At 36.5% G+C, this 16,701-nt stretch overlaps 1 protein-coding gene across 3 annotated transcripts; it reads right to left on the reverse strand.

The window, feature by feature from the left end:
* Positions 1–127: 127 nt before the first annotated feature.
* LOC137408555 (uncharacterized) lies at positions 128–13,214 on the reverse strand. 3 transcript variants are annotated; one of them, XM_068095123.1, is made up of 7 exons: positions 12,955–13,214; positions 11,786–11,936; positions 11,432–11,606; positions 9,349–9,551; positions 4,760–5,030; positions 2,881–3,546; positions 128–984 (listed from the first exon to the last, which is right to left on the reverse strand). In XM_068095123.1, the coding sequence occupies exons 1-7, from the start codon at positions 13,128–13,130 to the stop codon at positions 857–859; spliced, it is 1,770 nt and encodes a 589-aa protein (XP_067951224.1). In that variant the 5' UTR covers positions 13,131–13,214; the 3' UTR covers positions 128–856. The 3 variants fall into 3 exon arrangements, with proteins under 3 accessions (XP_067951224.1, XP_067951227.1, XP_067951226.1); XM_068095126.1 differs by lacking the exon at positions 128–984 and having other exon boundaries at positions 2,908–3,051; positions 3,200–3,546; XM_068095125.1 differs by lacking the exon at positions 128–984 and having other exon boundaries at positions 2,908–3,056; positions 3,200–3,546.
* Between the last annotated feature and the right edge of the window lie 3,487 nt (positions 13,215–16,701).

Below are 16,701 nucleotides of genomic sequence, written 5' to 3' on the forward strand. Positions count from 1 at the left end.
ACATCAAATAATGAGTTATCCTTTCTCGCATAAGAAAGCTGCGCAATGTGGTTAACATCTCTGTAAATAGCAAATTTGGGAACACAAAATTAACACATGATTCAACAAAAGCTCACAGCATCAACACTCAAGTTTCAGTTTTATTCAAAATCGAGTTTACGCTCAACTTTGTGCAAGACTCTGTCTACTATTTGAAATTCATAAAATAAGTTTCACGTAAAAAATAATAGAATGCATATGGACAACATGAGTAAGCAATTCTAAACTTCTGATAGAATCAGCAATCAATGCATTTGATTGTGGCAGATACATGTACAATATACACACTCTACTGTGTGGCAGATACATGTATAATATACACATCCTACTGTGTGACAGATTGCAATAGCAAAAGTTTCCTTGATTTGTAAAAAGGAAAGTTAGCACGTCAGATATAGTTGATCGTGTACAAGTCAGCACATCAGAGATCGTTGATCGTGTACAAGTCAGCAAATCAGATATAGTTGATCATGTACAAGTCAGCACATCAGATATAGTTGATCGTGTACGAGTCAGCACATCAGATATAGTTGATCGTGTATGAGTCGGCACATCAGATATAGTTGATCGTGTACAAGTCAGCACATCAGATATAGTTGATCGTGTACGAGTCAGCACATCAGATATAGTTGATCGTGTACAAGTCAGCACATCAGATATAGTTGATCGTGTACGAGTCAGCACATCAGATATAGTTGATTGTGTATGAGTCGGCACATCAGATATAGTTGATCGTGTACAAGTCAGCACATCAGATATAGTTGATCGTGTACGAGTCAGCACATCAGATATAGTTGATCGTGTACAAGTCAGCACATCAGATATAGTTGATTGTGTACAAGTTAAGACAATTATTCTGCCAGGTCGACACGGCAATTTGGTCACCTTGTATGCTGACGTCTCCGATGAAAGAAGGGAGATCTGTTATTGTCCCAAGCCTCTCACCTAAATCGTAGAGGGAATAATTTATATATTAGTATAGGACTTTTAATATGAATTCATTGAGAATTATAGAGCCGTAGGAAGCCCTGCACCGACTCTCCACGGCTAGCAGTCGAGTCCGGTCTATCAACTGTAAGTTATCAGACAGAATTTTAGTTGTTCCTTAACTCGCACTTGCTGAATGTTTACCAAGGTCGGTCGTGATGGTTCACGATGGTTCTTATTTGTGAAGAAATAAATAATAGATTCAGTAATAATAAATTGTCTAATCAAATGCGAGCTCTGGTTGTATCTGGCCAACCAAAGTGAGCCTGATCCAAACTGTTCAGATTCCAGCCAACTTACAGGTACGTGACCAAGACTAGCACTGACTTACAAGTACGTGACCACGACTAGCACTGACTTACAGGTACATGACCAAGACTAGCACCAACTAAATGGTACATACCCCAGACTAGCACCAACTAGCAGGTATGTGACCCACATTAGCACCAACTTAAAATAATAAAGGACTTGCCTTATAACAAACGCATTTAGTGTATGCTATAAGTGTATTGTTGGAGTCATTCGTAAGTCATCCATAGAGTTATTATTGTGTCAGTCATAGTTTAAAGGTTGACTTGCAACAAAATTCACATTACCGTTATTTGATATGAAAAGATACACCATGTCTTACTCTGTTGTGTTGTAGGTGCAAAATATGTTGAAAGGTGATTACAAGCTCTTAAAAGCTCAAAAACGAACAAAAAATCGCAGCCACACGAGACCGCTGTAGTTTGGATTCCCTTTCCAAAACGGCTCAAATGTGATGTAGTTGTGAGAGATGGTTTCTATTTACACTTTCTTGCAACCTTATTCGTCGAAATATTATCACAAATATACTTCACGCATTCAATAAAACTATGTCTATTGTCCTTACGCGTCTGTTTTATCGTCATTGTAATGCTGTCACTTTTAGCACTGGTATCTTATAACTTACCGTAAAAAATCGTTAAACTTTTTAACTTTAGCTCGAATGAGTACATATCATTGTCTGATAATCATGACGAGCCTGTTGGTCACTTGTGATAATGGAAAAGTGCTGCAAAAATTATTTGCGAAGTATTAGGTCACATGATCAGATTACAACTTGACGATTGAATAATGCCGATACAAAACTGTAAAGTAGCGAGCATCTATATTTGATACGGGGTTTTCGGTAAAACCCGAAGTGTTTGTCATAAACTAGTGCTACGATAAGTTTTATATTGAACTTTGTATTGGCCTTTCAATTCACGTGAGAACATACGTGACAAGATGATAACCAAAATTCGAAAATGAAGAGATTCCAATCTACGGCGGCTTTTCGTTTTTGAGCTTTTAAGAGCTTGTAATCACATTTCCACATATTTGGCATTTACAACACAACAGAGTAAGACATGGTGAATCTTTTGATACCAAATAACTGTAATGTGAATTTTGTTGCAAGTCAACCTTTTTAATAAAAGCAGCATGTAGAGGATAACTTTAAACTTGTGAATTGGAGGATAACTCTAGGAGGATAAGTGAATGCTTATCGCGTGCGTATACAAGTATGGCTGCACAATCGGAGATTTATGGCTTGGTGGCTTTCTTGTAATAATAATATTTGTAAAATGTTATTTATGACTAATCTGCAATATGACAGCGGAGTAGCAAGTCTTCTTCAAAGGGCTCTTATTGCGCATGAGGAATAGCTGACTCACCAAATGAATTTACAGTTAAATCTTTGCGTAAGTTGAGGTCTGGCTGTACTTGTAATTCTATGAAGTTAGACTACTGCTAAAAATAAGCTAAATGACAGCTGGTGGACTTTATACAATAAAAATAGGATCGCCGCCGTGTTAAAAAGTTCATGGAAAATAAAAAGAGATCACAAACCTTGGGGAGAAATGATATACATTTTGGCCTTGTCATACGTGGGCGCCCAGAGTAGTCCGTTAGAGTCTAGAGTCACTCTATGTAAGTGATCTAAGTTTTTGCAGCTCCAGACTGTCTCAAACTCTATCCCCTGCAGACGGCACAAGCGCAGCTCATCTATCCGTACAACCGCTAAACTTCCATCAGGGAGAAAGAGAGAACGAGCTGGAGGGCTACCGTATTGTGAGTTTGTTAAACTTTCAGAAATATTATGGAGAATAATTTGCCTTTTGTGTGGCGCAAGGCTAGGAGAATAGGCGAGTATGAATTTATCACTCACCGTCATAGACGACAATCGTCCACTTGTGTTTGCATAGGAAAAAAGCTCACGCCTGCCTGACATGTCATGTTCAAACACGTCCACAATACACAAACTTGCGTGTTCATGCAAAACATACACATGGTCATTGCGCTCTACGATTGAGCTTACTCGACGCATAGGAAGATCATACAGGGTTAATTCTTTTTCCGTTGGTTTGAGACGCCACAGCCCGCGATCACAGCCAATAAGGATGTCCCCATTTTTCCTATGACATGCGGAATAGCAAAAACTCTTCACCTCGTGTGATGAGATGAGCGTTAATGACCTTGGCACATCCACAAAGGCTACAGTTTTTTCAGGCAGGGCTACAACAAAGAATATAATTACATGAAGACTAATAAGACTAATAAACATGCTCCAAGTATTTATTGTTACATAATATCATTGGCTGCCAACAGATAAAATATCTTTCTTTTACAGCTGATCAAGTAATGCGCATACTGCAAAACCTCTACTTGAATGTCACCTTTATTTCTAAAGCCAAAGCTTTACAGCTTTGGCTTTAGAAAATGAATGTAACATTTAATTTTTGAAGACATTTTTATTGTTTTAAAGTTAGAATACGCCATAAAGATGGCTACTATTACATGGTACGGTGTTCCTAAAAAGCTTTTCATCATTTATCAAAACACTCGAAAATTTTTAGGTAAGATCACATCAGGTGAACCACATTATGGTTGAATATGAAAACAATTCTTAAACAAAGTCTTTCTGATTAAAATTAAAGGACTCCATCAAAATAATTAATAACAGTACCACGCTAGCATTTTATAATCAAAGTAGTTCCTTATTTAAATCGGTTGGACAATTTGACGCATATTAAAAATGTTTTAGCAAAAATGCTGAGGCCTACGGTATTGAGGTCGATTTGGTCAAAGCAGAGTGTAAAATATAAGTGATATTAACAACGCTTCGTCCGTAAAAGTTTTAAATTCATCTTTCTTACATTCTGACAAGCTAGTTGAAAAATACTGCGCCAGCCTCCATTTAAATGCCACCTCTTACTAAGTGCTACTCTAAGAGAAGGATTGAAAAATATAACGACTTGGCGTTCAAATAGAGGTTTTACGGTAGTTTACTTTTTAATCAACCTTTCTCATTCCTATCGAAACCTGCAATGCGCTACCTATACTAGACCTATATAGTTATGTAATAGACAAACCTGTACTGCCCGGAAATTGGCATGTATTAGCCTTTATTTAACCTCGACTGATATTGATTTGATTTGTATTGCCCGTTAGTTGACCTGTAATGCCCTGTAACTACAACACTTGTCTGATACCTGCTCCTTACTAATACTCGACAGCCTCATTTATGTCTCACAGCATTGAAATAAATTGAACCAGCTTCAATCCTACTCAGAAATTACTTGATCAGGTTGAAAAGGCAATATACATGTGCATACATTTCTGGAACATGAGTGCTAAGGCATACCTGAAGTTTAAAATTTGTCCTTTTTATAGGGAACTTAGCCTCTGCAACATGCTTGACATACATAGCCAGCTTCTTCACCCTCACCTTTATATATTAGTCGCTTCATGCGCATCCTGCAACCTATCGGTTCCTTTGCCAGAAGCTGATGAGCATCTCCTTTAAGTTTCTGCCAATGAATGACCTTATACATAGGGTCTCCTCTGATGACTTTACACAATTTTGTGATGAGCGATGAAAAGAGAGTTTGCTTTATCGTCAGCTCTTCATCATAAGCTGCGACTTTGGGTAGAAACTCGTTTCTATATAGTTCCACCTCGTGTATGGCTTGCTCAATATCTATGAGTGATGCATTAGCCTGTGATACCAAAATGCTCTCGTAGAAAAACCAATACATATTTAGTTATCCCCTCATATCGGCAAAGGTCGTTGAAGCAATAGAAAAAAAATATATATAATCTGCCCGAGCATCAAAAAGAACCACATTACACATAATTCGAACTGTAGCTGAGTGCACCCAATGGATCATTCTCAATCATCTCTTCATAAAAACATTTCTCTATTTGTGTACTTTTAGGATCTAAAGGAAAACAAGATCGTGAAACAGACGCTTCAACTTTTTCTCTTTGTCTGCACAGCCCTTTCAATATAAGGAAACTAATAACCAGTTCAGGTGTCTCTAATGTGAGCTAACAATAAGGAAACTAATGATCAGTTCAGGTGTCTCTAAAGTGAGCTAACAATAAGGAGACTAATGACCAGTTCAGGTGTCTATAAAGTGAGCTAACAATAAGGAAACTAATGATCAGTTCAGGTGTCTATAAAGTGAGCTAACAATAAGGAAACTAATAATCAGTTCAGATGTCTCTAAAGTGAGCTAACAACAAGGAAACTAATAATCAGTTCAGGTGTCTCTAAAGTGAGCCAACAATAAGGAAACTAATGATCAGTTCAGGTGTCTATAAAGTGAGCTAACAATAAGGAAACTAATGAACAGTTCAGGTGTCTATAAAGTGAGCTAACAATAAGGAGACTAATGACCAGTTCAGGTGTCTATAAAGTGAGCTAACAATAAGGAAACTAATGACCAGTTCAGGTGTCTCTAAAGTGAGCTAACAATAAGGAGACTAATGATCAGTTCAGGTGTCTATAAAGTGAGCCAACAATAAGGAAACTAATGAACAGTTCAGGTGTCTCTAAAGTGAGCCAACAATAAGGAAACTAATGATCAGTTCAGATGTCTATAAAGTGAGCCAACAATAAGGAAACTAATGACCAGTTCAGGTGTCTCTAAAGTGAGCCAACAATAAGGAAACTAATGACCAGTTCAGGTGTCTATAAAGTGAGCCAACAATAAGGAAACTAATGAACAGTTCAGATGTCTCTAAAGTGAGCCAACAATAAGGAAACTAATGACCAGTTCAGATGTCTCTAAAGTGAGCCAACAATAAGGAAACTAATGAACAGTTCAGATGTCTCTAAAGTGAGCCAACAATAAGGAAACTAATGATCAGTTCAGGTGTCTCTAAAGTGAGCCAACAATAAGGAAACTAATGATCAGTTCAGGTGTCTATAAAGTGAGCTAACAATAAGGAGACTAATGACCAGTTCAGGTGTCTATAAAGTGAGCTAACAATAAGGAAACTAATAATCAGTTCAGATGTCTCTAAAGTGAGCTAACAACAAGGAAACTAATAATCAGTTCAGGTGTCTCTAAAGTGAGCCAACAATAAGGAAACTAATGATCAGTTCAGGTGTCTCTAAAGTGAGCTAACAATAAGGAAACTAATGATCAGTTCAGGTGTCTCTAAAAGGAGCTAACAATAAGGAAACTAATGACCAGTTCAGGTGTCTCTAAAGTGAGCTAACAATAAGGAAACTAATGACCAGTTCAGGTGTCTATAAAGTGAGCCAACAATAAGGAAACTAATGAACAGTTCAGGTGTCTCTAAAGTGAGCTAACAATAAGGAAACTATTGATCAGTTCAGGTGTCTATAAAGTGAGCCAACAATAAGGAAACTAATGATCAGTTCAGGTGTCTCTAAAGTGAGCTAACAATAAGGAAACTAATGATCAGTTCAGGTGTCTCTAAAAGGAGCTACCAATAAGGAAACTAATGACCAGTTCAGGTGTCTCTAAAGTGAGCTAACAATAAGGAAACTAATGACCAGTTCAGGTGTCTATAAAGTGAGCCAACAATAAGGAAACTAATGAACAGTTCAGGTGTCTCTAAAGTGAGCTAACAATAAGGAAACTATTGATCAGTTCAGGTGTCTATAAAGTGAGCCAACAATAAGGAAACTAATGAACAGTTCAGATGTCTCTAAAGTGAGCCAACAATAAGGAAACTAATGATCAGTTCAGGTGTCTCTAAAGTGAGCCAACAATAAGGAAACTAATGATCAGTTCAGGTGTGTCTAAAGTGAGCCAACAATAAGGAAACTAATGATCAGTTCAGGTGTCTATAAAGTGAGCTAACAATAAGGAGACTAATGATCAGTTCAGGTGTCTATAAAGTGAGCCAACAATAAGGAAACTAATGAACAGTTCAGGTGTCTCTAAAGTGAGCCAACAATAAGGAGACTAATAATCAGTTCAGGTGTCTATAAAGTGAGCCAACAATAAGGAAACTAATGAACAGTTCAGGTGTCTCTAAAGTGAGCTAACAATAAGGAAACTATTGATCAGTTCAGGTGTCTATAAAGTGAGCCAACAATAAGGAAACTAATGATCAGTTCAGGTGTCTCTAAAGTGAGCTAACAACAAGGAAACTAATGACCAGTTCAGATGTCTCTAAAGTGAGCTAACAATAAGGAGACTAATGACCAGTTCAGATGTCTCTAAAGTGAGCCAACAATAAGGAAACTAATGAACAGTTCAGGTGTCTATAAAGTGAGCCAACAATAAGGAAACTAATGAACAGTTCAGGTGTCTATAAAGTGAGCTAACAATAAGGAAACTAATGAACAGTTCAGATGTCTCTAAAGTGAGCCAACAATAAGGAAACTAGTGACCAGTTCAGATGTCTATAAAGTGAGCTAACAATAAGGAAACTAATGATCAGTTCAGATGTCTCTAAAGTGAGCCAACAATAAGGAAACTAATGACCAGTTCAGGTGTGTCTAAAGTGAGCCAACAATAAGGAAACTAATGAACAGTTCAGATGTCTCTAAAGTGAGCCAACAATAAGGAAACTAATGAACAGTTCAGGTGTCTATAAAGTGAGCCAACAATAAGGAAACTAATGAACAGTTCAGGTGTCTATAAAGTGAGCTAACAATAAGGAAACTAATGAACAGTTCAGGTGTCTATAAAGTGAGCTAACAATAAGGAAACTAATAATCAGTTCAGATGTCTATAAAGTGAGCCAACAATAAGGAAACTAATGAACAGTTCAGGTGTCTCTAAAGTGAGCTAACAATAAGGAAACTAATGAACAGTTCAGGTGTCTATAAAGTGAGCTAACAATAAGGAAACTAATGAACAGTTCAGGTGTCTCTAAAGTGAGCCAACAATAAGGAAACTAATGAACAGTTCAGGTGTCTATAAAGTGAGCTAACAATAAGGAAACTAATGATCAGTTCAGGTGTCTCTAAAGTGAGCCAACAATAAGGAAACTAATGACCAGTTCAGGTGTCTATAAAGTGAGCCAACAATAAGGAAACTAATAATCAGTTCAAGTGTCTGTAAAGTGAGCCAACAATAAGGAAACTAATGATCAGTTCAGATGTCTATAAAGTGAGCTAACAATAAGGAAACTAATGACCAGTTCAGGTGTCTATAAAGTGAGCTAACAATAAGGAAACTAATAGTCAGTTCAGATGTCTATAAAGTGAGCCAACAATAAGGAAACTAATGATCAGTTCAGATGTCTATAAAGTGAGCTAACAATAAGGAAACTAATGACCAGTTCAGGTGTCTATAAAGTGAGCTAACAATAAGGAAACTAATAGTCAGTTCAGATGTCTATAAAGTGACCTAACAATAAGGAAACTAATGACCAGTTCAGGTGTCTATAAAGTGAGCTAACAATAAGGAAACTAATAATCAGTTCAGGTGTCTCTAAAGTGAGCTAACAATAAGGAAACTAATGAACAGTTCAGGTGTCTATAAAGTGAGCTAACAATAAGGAAACTAATAATCAGTTCAGATGTCTATAAAGTGAGCCAACAATAAGGAAACTAATGAACAGTTCAGGTGTCTCTAAAGTGAGCTAACAATAAGGAAACTAATAATCAGTTCAGGTGTCTCTAAAGTGAGCTAACAATAAGGAAACTAATGAACAGTTCAGATGTCTCTAAAGTGAGCCAACAATAAGGAAACTAATAATCAGTTCAAGTGTCTGTAAAGTGAGCTAACAAAAAACTATTTAGTCACTATTATTAGTTGTCTTTTTGAAATTTTAGATTGACAGTACAGACTTTAGTACAGTGTTTCTTGTTAGTCATTCTTTAGGAAGGCAATGTGTGTTAGTCTACATATGTTACAGTGTATCTTGTTAGTCATTATTTAGGAAGGTAATGCGTATCAGTATACATATGGTACAGTGGACCTTGTTAGTCAATCTCTAGGATGGCAATGCGAGTTAGTCTCAAATTACAACCAGCCACTCATGGATCATATTTTGGCTTTTTAGTTTTTGAGTCTTCTAAGACACAGATGAATCATCCCTTACTTCCTGCTGTTTAAATTTTTCTATGTCATTCAGGGAGCGAGTGCACAACTCTTCAGCTTCATCTAACTTATTCCATGCCTCTTTCATCAACTTGCAAATCTCTGACACTCTAGCCTGTAGCAAATCTACCAGCTTTCTGTAGTCTGCTGTCCTCGCCTCTGCTACTGCTGTTATAGCTTCAAATACATGCTTTGAATCTGTACCTGTAAACGAGATAGCAATATGAACTTTTAAAATGTAGCCGTAGTAATCTCTGGACGTCTCCTTTTATCCGACAGGTTTGTTGATCTACACAAAAGTTATGTTACCTTACATTAGTCATAGTTAGTTATATCGATAACTTGTATGTCTTACAACACACCTAGTGTATTATAAAAACAATCATGGTATGTGTAGTAATAATAATATTGTAATAATGTAGTAATAATGTATGTGTTTAGAAGGTTTATCAAAGTCCTTTTGCACCGCGTTCTATCTCTTTGTAAATGGAACCTCGGCAAGCTTTTATAAACTAATGGTAATGCTGTTACCGACCTTCAGAGACATCAAGGACTTTCCTCTCTCTGCCTAATACCCTGCTTCTAATGATATTACTAGGTGATAACTCTTATTTTTTTATTCGTCAGGATACTAGTGAAAGTTATGTCCATTACAACCGGATGGAATCACAGACTAAAATGACAAGTAGTTCAGTCTACAGCATGATAGTTCAGTCTATAGCATGATAGTTCAGTCTATAGCATGATAGTTCAGTCTATAGCATGATAGTTCAGTCTATAGCATGATCCAAAACCTCATGAAGTTCACATCAAAACATTAGACGTCTATTGATAACTTGGTTTCGACACCCTCCATTATAAGGAAGTTATAACGCTTTTAGCAACCTAAATATTGCTAATATTATAAATCAGAAATGGACATGTCTAAAGTGTTATAAGTAAGAGACTTATTGCACTTCACTTACTGATATCACTGAGACTTCACTAATATCTTAGGTAAATATTCTTCTTGCTATAAACCATGACAGCTGACAAATGTAAAATTTCTGTAAATCGCCTGACGTAACTATCAATATGGATAATACATAACAACTGACAATGCAACCGAAACATGCTCAAGAAGGTACCAAAAATTATGAATTCAACCATAATTTGTTCTTCATTACACCTGACAGTCTTAGTTCTTTTAAAACATGTCCTCCATCATACCTGACACGTTTAATTCAACAAAAGTCTAGCCTCTATGACCTGACAGTCTCAATCAAACCAAGATATATTCTCTGTGGTACAGGAAACCTTTATCTAGATCACAAAAGCACCATGTAAAAACTAAATATATGACCAGTGAGAAATCTCATAACAAGTCATGAAACCTCAGCAAACTATGTTAACTACTAACCTAATACAAGTCTTGAATCCACTACAAACTATGTTAACTACTAACCTAACACAAGTCATAAAACCTCTCCAAACTATGTTAACTACTAACCTAACACAAGTCATGAAACCTCTACAAACTATATTAACTACGAACCTAACACAAGTCTTGAATCCACTACAAACTATGTTAACTACTAACCTAACACAAGTCATGAATGCTCTCCAAACTATGTTAACTACTAACCTAATACAAGTCTTGAATCCACTACAAACTATGTTAACTACTAACCTAATACAGAGTTTTGAATCCACTACAAACTATGTTAACTACTAACCTAATACAAGTCTTGAATCCACTGCAAACGATGTTAACTACTAACCTAACACAAGTCATAAAACCTCTCCAAACTATGTTAACTACTAACCTAATACAAGTGTTGAATCCACTACAAACTATGTTAACTACTAACCTAATACAAGTCATGAATCCACTACAAACTATGCTAACTATGAACCTAACACAAAGCAATATGATGAGATGTAAGATTAAAGTATTTAAAGTGCTTACTGGTGTTACCACCTGTATACACTAAATCTTAACATAATCAGGCAGCCTTTGGCAGGCAGCGTCAGCCGAGCGGCATCTGATATACATAACATTTATTATCAATGCTGCTATATGGTAAAGAACTGAGACTGGTTACCTGGGCATAACTCTTCGCTAGTCTGGCACTCAGCGCATTCCAGCCGGCAGCGCTTTTGACAAGCCTTTTGCAGTTGTTCGCCGCTGTGTATGTCGCTGAAGACTACCTTCTGCAGAGCTAGCCTTCCATGTTCATCTATGGAGGTCACATCTCCAGCATGCTGCAGCTCATGCTTCTACAAGTATAAGCTGCCTATGAATTAGTACTTATACAGAGCCACGTAAGTACTGCGATGTGAGCATCGATAAGTATAATCACGCTGTTCTAAAAAGTTCTCCCGATCAATACTTCAACATGGTATAAAAAGTAAGACTTCTATAGAATCATCAACAGCACCACGTTGTATACAATTACCTGTACATGAGATATACAACACTTCTTATCGCACAATATACGATATGATATGGCTGGGTTTTCTCCACATCCTTCTTCATCACATTTTAGATTATCCGCTTGGCTTTCATCTGCAACATCTTCTTCAAGTTGGCTCAAAGTGAAAGTTCTACTGCAAACAAGTACTGATGTAGTGATATTGACTCTGAGAGACCAGCTAATAGTTAGTTGTGAGTTCATTATTCAGGCATACAAAATGCAACACGCAGAGTTGTCTGATCAATCATAAATTAGGCAGCTCTACCTATGTAGCGGTTGATTTATCTAATTAATTTGTTTGGAAGCAAATCTATGTTTTGATTCGCAGACAATACGTAAACAGCATCATTCTAATATATAAGAAACTTAGCTATTATTGGTTTTGGCTTTTTCACACTGTTATATCTTAATATACAAAAAATCAAATTCAAGAATTATTTATTAAATTTTTATTGTTTACAAAATTGGCAAATGAAATAGACCTATCCAAGTTTGCAATACCATATATTTTCAATATGAGTTATGGTATATATACAATTATAGATCGGCTTTCAAACCAAAAATTATCAATTGATGCACTGAAACCTAAGACCTTATTAAAACAACTGCCATGTATGATAAGTCTCTATATCTATGATAAGCCTCTATATCTATGATAAGTCTCTATATCTATGATAAGTCTCTATATCTATGATAAGTCTCTATTTTTATGATGTCTCTATATCTATGATAAGTCTCTATTTTTATGATAAGTCTCAAAATCTATGATGAGTCTCTATATCTATGATAAGTCTCTATATCTATGATAAATCTCTATCATTTATAATAAGTCTCTACCATTAATGATGTCTCTAACTGAAAATCAAGATGGCCATCAGCTTCTACTTAGCAAATTCATTAGTTATGATCTCAGAAAATTTTAGTTCCTCGCCTCAAACCAGCAATCTCCCAATAATAGTCATAAGTAAAGCACCGTTGGTAAAATCTATATTGACCAGGAATGAAAAATGTTGAAGAGCGAATTAAAAGAAGTCCAAGCAATGTATAAAATGCACCATAATGAGGATTATGAATGAAACGATAATAGTTAGTTAAAAACTGTTGAGCACCGTTTGAGAGGCAACTTCAAGATAGGACAATTTCCCACTTACCTGCATTGGCTGCATTTCATCTCCCTATCATGACACACGAGCGAGTACTCATCCATGCATGGCTTGCAAGAAATATGTTTACATGGCAACACCATTATATTCACCATGTTTTGAGTGAGCTCGCAGCAGAAACTACATCTCTGGTTTCTATATTTTGGAAGGCTTAAACCATCCATTTTAGCTTTAGTGGTTTTGCTATGGTGTTTCGAGAAAAATTAGGTTACAAATAATACAAGCATAGTGAACATTTTCAATGCGAATGCTATGCCTATTTGAGCAAGTCACAAAGGACAACTCTAAGGTGGCAAGTGAAACATGCAGTATCATGTGGTAATATTATTTTAGTGTTGATGAGAGATCCAAAAAAAGAAACGCCTAAACACCGGTGATGTACACAATATTACAATCCACATGACATCTAATACATCAGAGGACCAGCAATAAAGACGGTCATCTCTCATAGAAAGATACTCATCTACAAGCAGCTTAGAAACCTCCTGTGGAAATAGCCCATAAAGAAAAAGACATCAATTGATGTGCCAGTAAACAATCAAAAAGTAATTAGAACTCTACCAAACATGACCAAAACAATAGGAGTTAGTCATCATATTCATTCCGCACACTCCAATGATGTACTTAGAACAGGTCCACTTAAATACTAACCCTCTGCAACATAAACAACAAAACCTGAGCACCTAGACATCTTCTCACAGGCTCACAGAGACATCTATAAAGGAGAACGCCTCCAACAACTCAGCATTTCTCTCTTCCCAAAAGCCTGCTTAAGTCCACCTTTTCCCTTGCCTGCTGAGGCACATTCCTTTGCCTCTAGAGTCTTCCTCTCTTTTCTCTCTACCTAGGGAGCCTCTATCTTTTCCCAACCTATGAAGCCTCCCTCTCCATCATCAGCAAAGCATCTTTTACTTCACTATCTCAACTGCCGAGACTATATCTAAGGACTGTCACGACTCTCGTTTGAATGTCATGACTAACAGCCTTCCAAGACCGAGCAACAAACATGGATGACAGTTTGAGTAAACGTGTAACTATTATTGGCTATTTAAACCTTTTGTCATTAATATTATTGTTTAGAATTCAGTTAGTTGCGAATTTTAATTGCTTGACTTGCGGCATAAAGGAGCTTTTACTGGTAAATACATAGATATAGTAAACCCTAGATTGGCGAATAGCTATCACTGCAATGGAGCAGAAGTGAGGCCTATAATTGACTGTTGTTTTCAAGTGATGTTTCGTAGTGATGTGCATCACAGCATCAAAACCTTCAATTGAGCAATAAGTTTAGTAGTGGAAGCACGCTTGGCATGCTAGTTTTTAAGTCATAAACGTAACAATAAGACCAAATTCTTAGTGAAATGTCATCAGAAGAGACCACAACACCCCAGGTATATCCTGAATTGCCCATAACAAGACAGAACTTCAACTCAAAACAAGAAGTTCTCAACAATATCATAAGCTATCTATGCCGATTAAAGACACCAAGCTGAAAGCTGCTAGTGGAAAATAATAGGAAAATCATCATCATTTCGTCATTGGTTTTCAGTCAGCAGCCAAATCTGTACATGGCATTGCTCAATATCTTTTCAGCAACTACCCTTACATCGACTACTTCCTAACCTTTAAGATCAACCAGGATCACATTGAGATTCTGTTTTCCACAATATGATCTAAGGGTGGCTATAACAATAACCCGGATGTGCAGTGCTTTAGATCTGCAATTCGAGCACTGTTCATAAAAGCAGATATCACACCACATCCCAATGTTAACTGTATTGATCTGGATGTGAGCAGGGCTGAAAAAACTGGCCAACTCCTGCTACATTCTCTGGCTAGAAAGAAAAAGAAAGAAGAGACAAAAGCTGAGGAAGGTGAAGATGAGGAGTTTGGTGATGAGGATTGTTTTTTAACTCAAATGTGATGAGTGTATCAAGTTCTCAACCAATGTAGAAGTAGTGGGAACTAGAAATAGTGATGACATAACCTTAATCTCAGTTAAAAACAGAGGAGGATTGGTGACCAGATTGATAGGTCGAATATGTATTGCTGCAGAAAAGTGCCTACGTTCACACATGGAGAGCTGTGGTATCACACAGAGAGCTTTTAAACAAGTAACATCACAGACAATAACATATATGTCTTATTACATAACCTCAATCAAGGTTTTACATGTACAGTGCATGCCAACAGTCTACTCAAAACTATAGTAAATCGCTATACTAAAATCAGAATACACTATGCCGCTTCAAAGCAGGAATCTAGTTCAACCAACCTTAGACAAAAACTATCTCGTCTAGTTATTTTCAGTCATGTCTAATGGGTGTTTAATACAGTGGTCCAACGTAACTGCTTCTAAATCTCATTCGACTCATTAGTTTGTTATTATTTTAATTTCTATTTGGCCACTCTTTGTATTATCAATGATATAAAAGCTTCTAAATCATTGGTATTATTCATTACCATGTGTCTAAGATTCTTGCCTTTCTCATCCAAAGTCATTACAGTCATACTTCGACTTACGAGCTTAATGCGTTCAGAGAATGAGCTTGTATGTCAATTTACTCGCATGTTGGTGCAATTTATTTATATATAGAACAATTAAATATATATTGATTGGTTTCCATACTCTAAAAATGCAAATAAAACACTCAAAACAATATATTGTAACAGAAAGAACATGTTGGTTATTGTCCTAACTTACCACATGCTTTCAAAAAGCAACAAATAAAAAATAATGCAAGGAAATGTGATTAATTAAAATGTAAAATTAAATACATACAATAGCAGCTAATGCTAGCATTTGCCAGAGAGGGAGAGATAAGTTATCCTTCATTACAACAGCTGACTTTGATAAATTTGGATTTTATCCAAGTCTTAAAAGACAAACTTAAAAGCAAACCTAAAAGCAAACTTTAATCTTTAACTTAACGTAATCAAAATTTCTTCGGCGTTCATAGTTTTAAGTTTCTCGCTGGTTAGCTAATTTTGTTTTGCTCTCACGACCAGCCGGCCGTTTTAAGAGAAACCTATCTAAGGACGTTTGCCTTTGTCGCCCTTTCAACATGTTGCGATCAGGACGAACACAGGTGTCGTCACCAAGGATTAATGCACGACCACTAGCCAACTTGTCCGAATGTCTATTTTTTATGGTCTTGATAGATAGCACCGGCCTTTTTACGTAGCATCGTTTCAGATACGCCGTCACCGGCCAATTGTTTGTCTTTTATCTAAAGCCTGAGCAGTCTATCAGCGGTCATGAAGATCGCTGCGTCGTTTAGAAACTATGGTTAGTCCTTTTGCAAACTAAATGCATTGAATTGATAATGTGGATCCTTGTGTTTGATAATTGTGGATGTATTTCTGTCATATTGCTGAGCTAGCTTAATCACGCATACATATTTTGCATATTTTTCAATAATTTTCCGTTTAATATCAATTGTTATCATTCACTTTTTCTTTGCATTATCTATCCTTTTACTGGCAAACTTTCGGTCTACGCACGGTACTTTTAATTCACATAATTCAGCACTGAAAATCGCCCACAAAAAACATGGTACAAAAGTATAATCTGAGCAGTTGAAAAATACAGAGTGATGATGTTCTAATAAAACACCTCCGACATACTTGGCAACTGACTCATGTGCTTGTATCTCAAACATGGCTCGTATGTTAGTGCTAAAACTTGCTTGAAAGCTGGCTCGTATCTCAAGTTTCTCATACGTTAGGGCACTC

Source organism: Watersipora subatra, chromosome 11 (genome assembly GCF_963576615.1).
Source record: "Watersipora subatra chromosome 11, tzWatSuba1.1, whole genome shotgun sequence".
NCBI classification, from domain to species: domain Eukaryota; kingdom Metazoa; phylum Bryozoa; class Gymnolaemata; order Cheilostomatida; family Watersiporidae; genus Watersipora; species Watersipora subatra.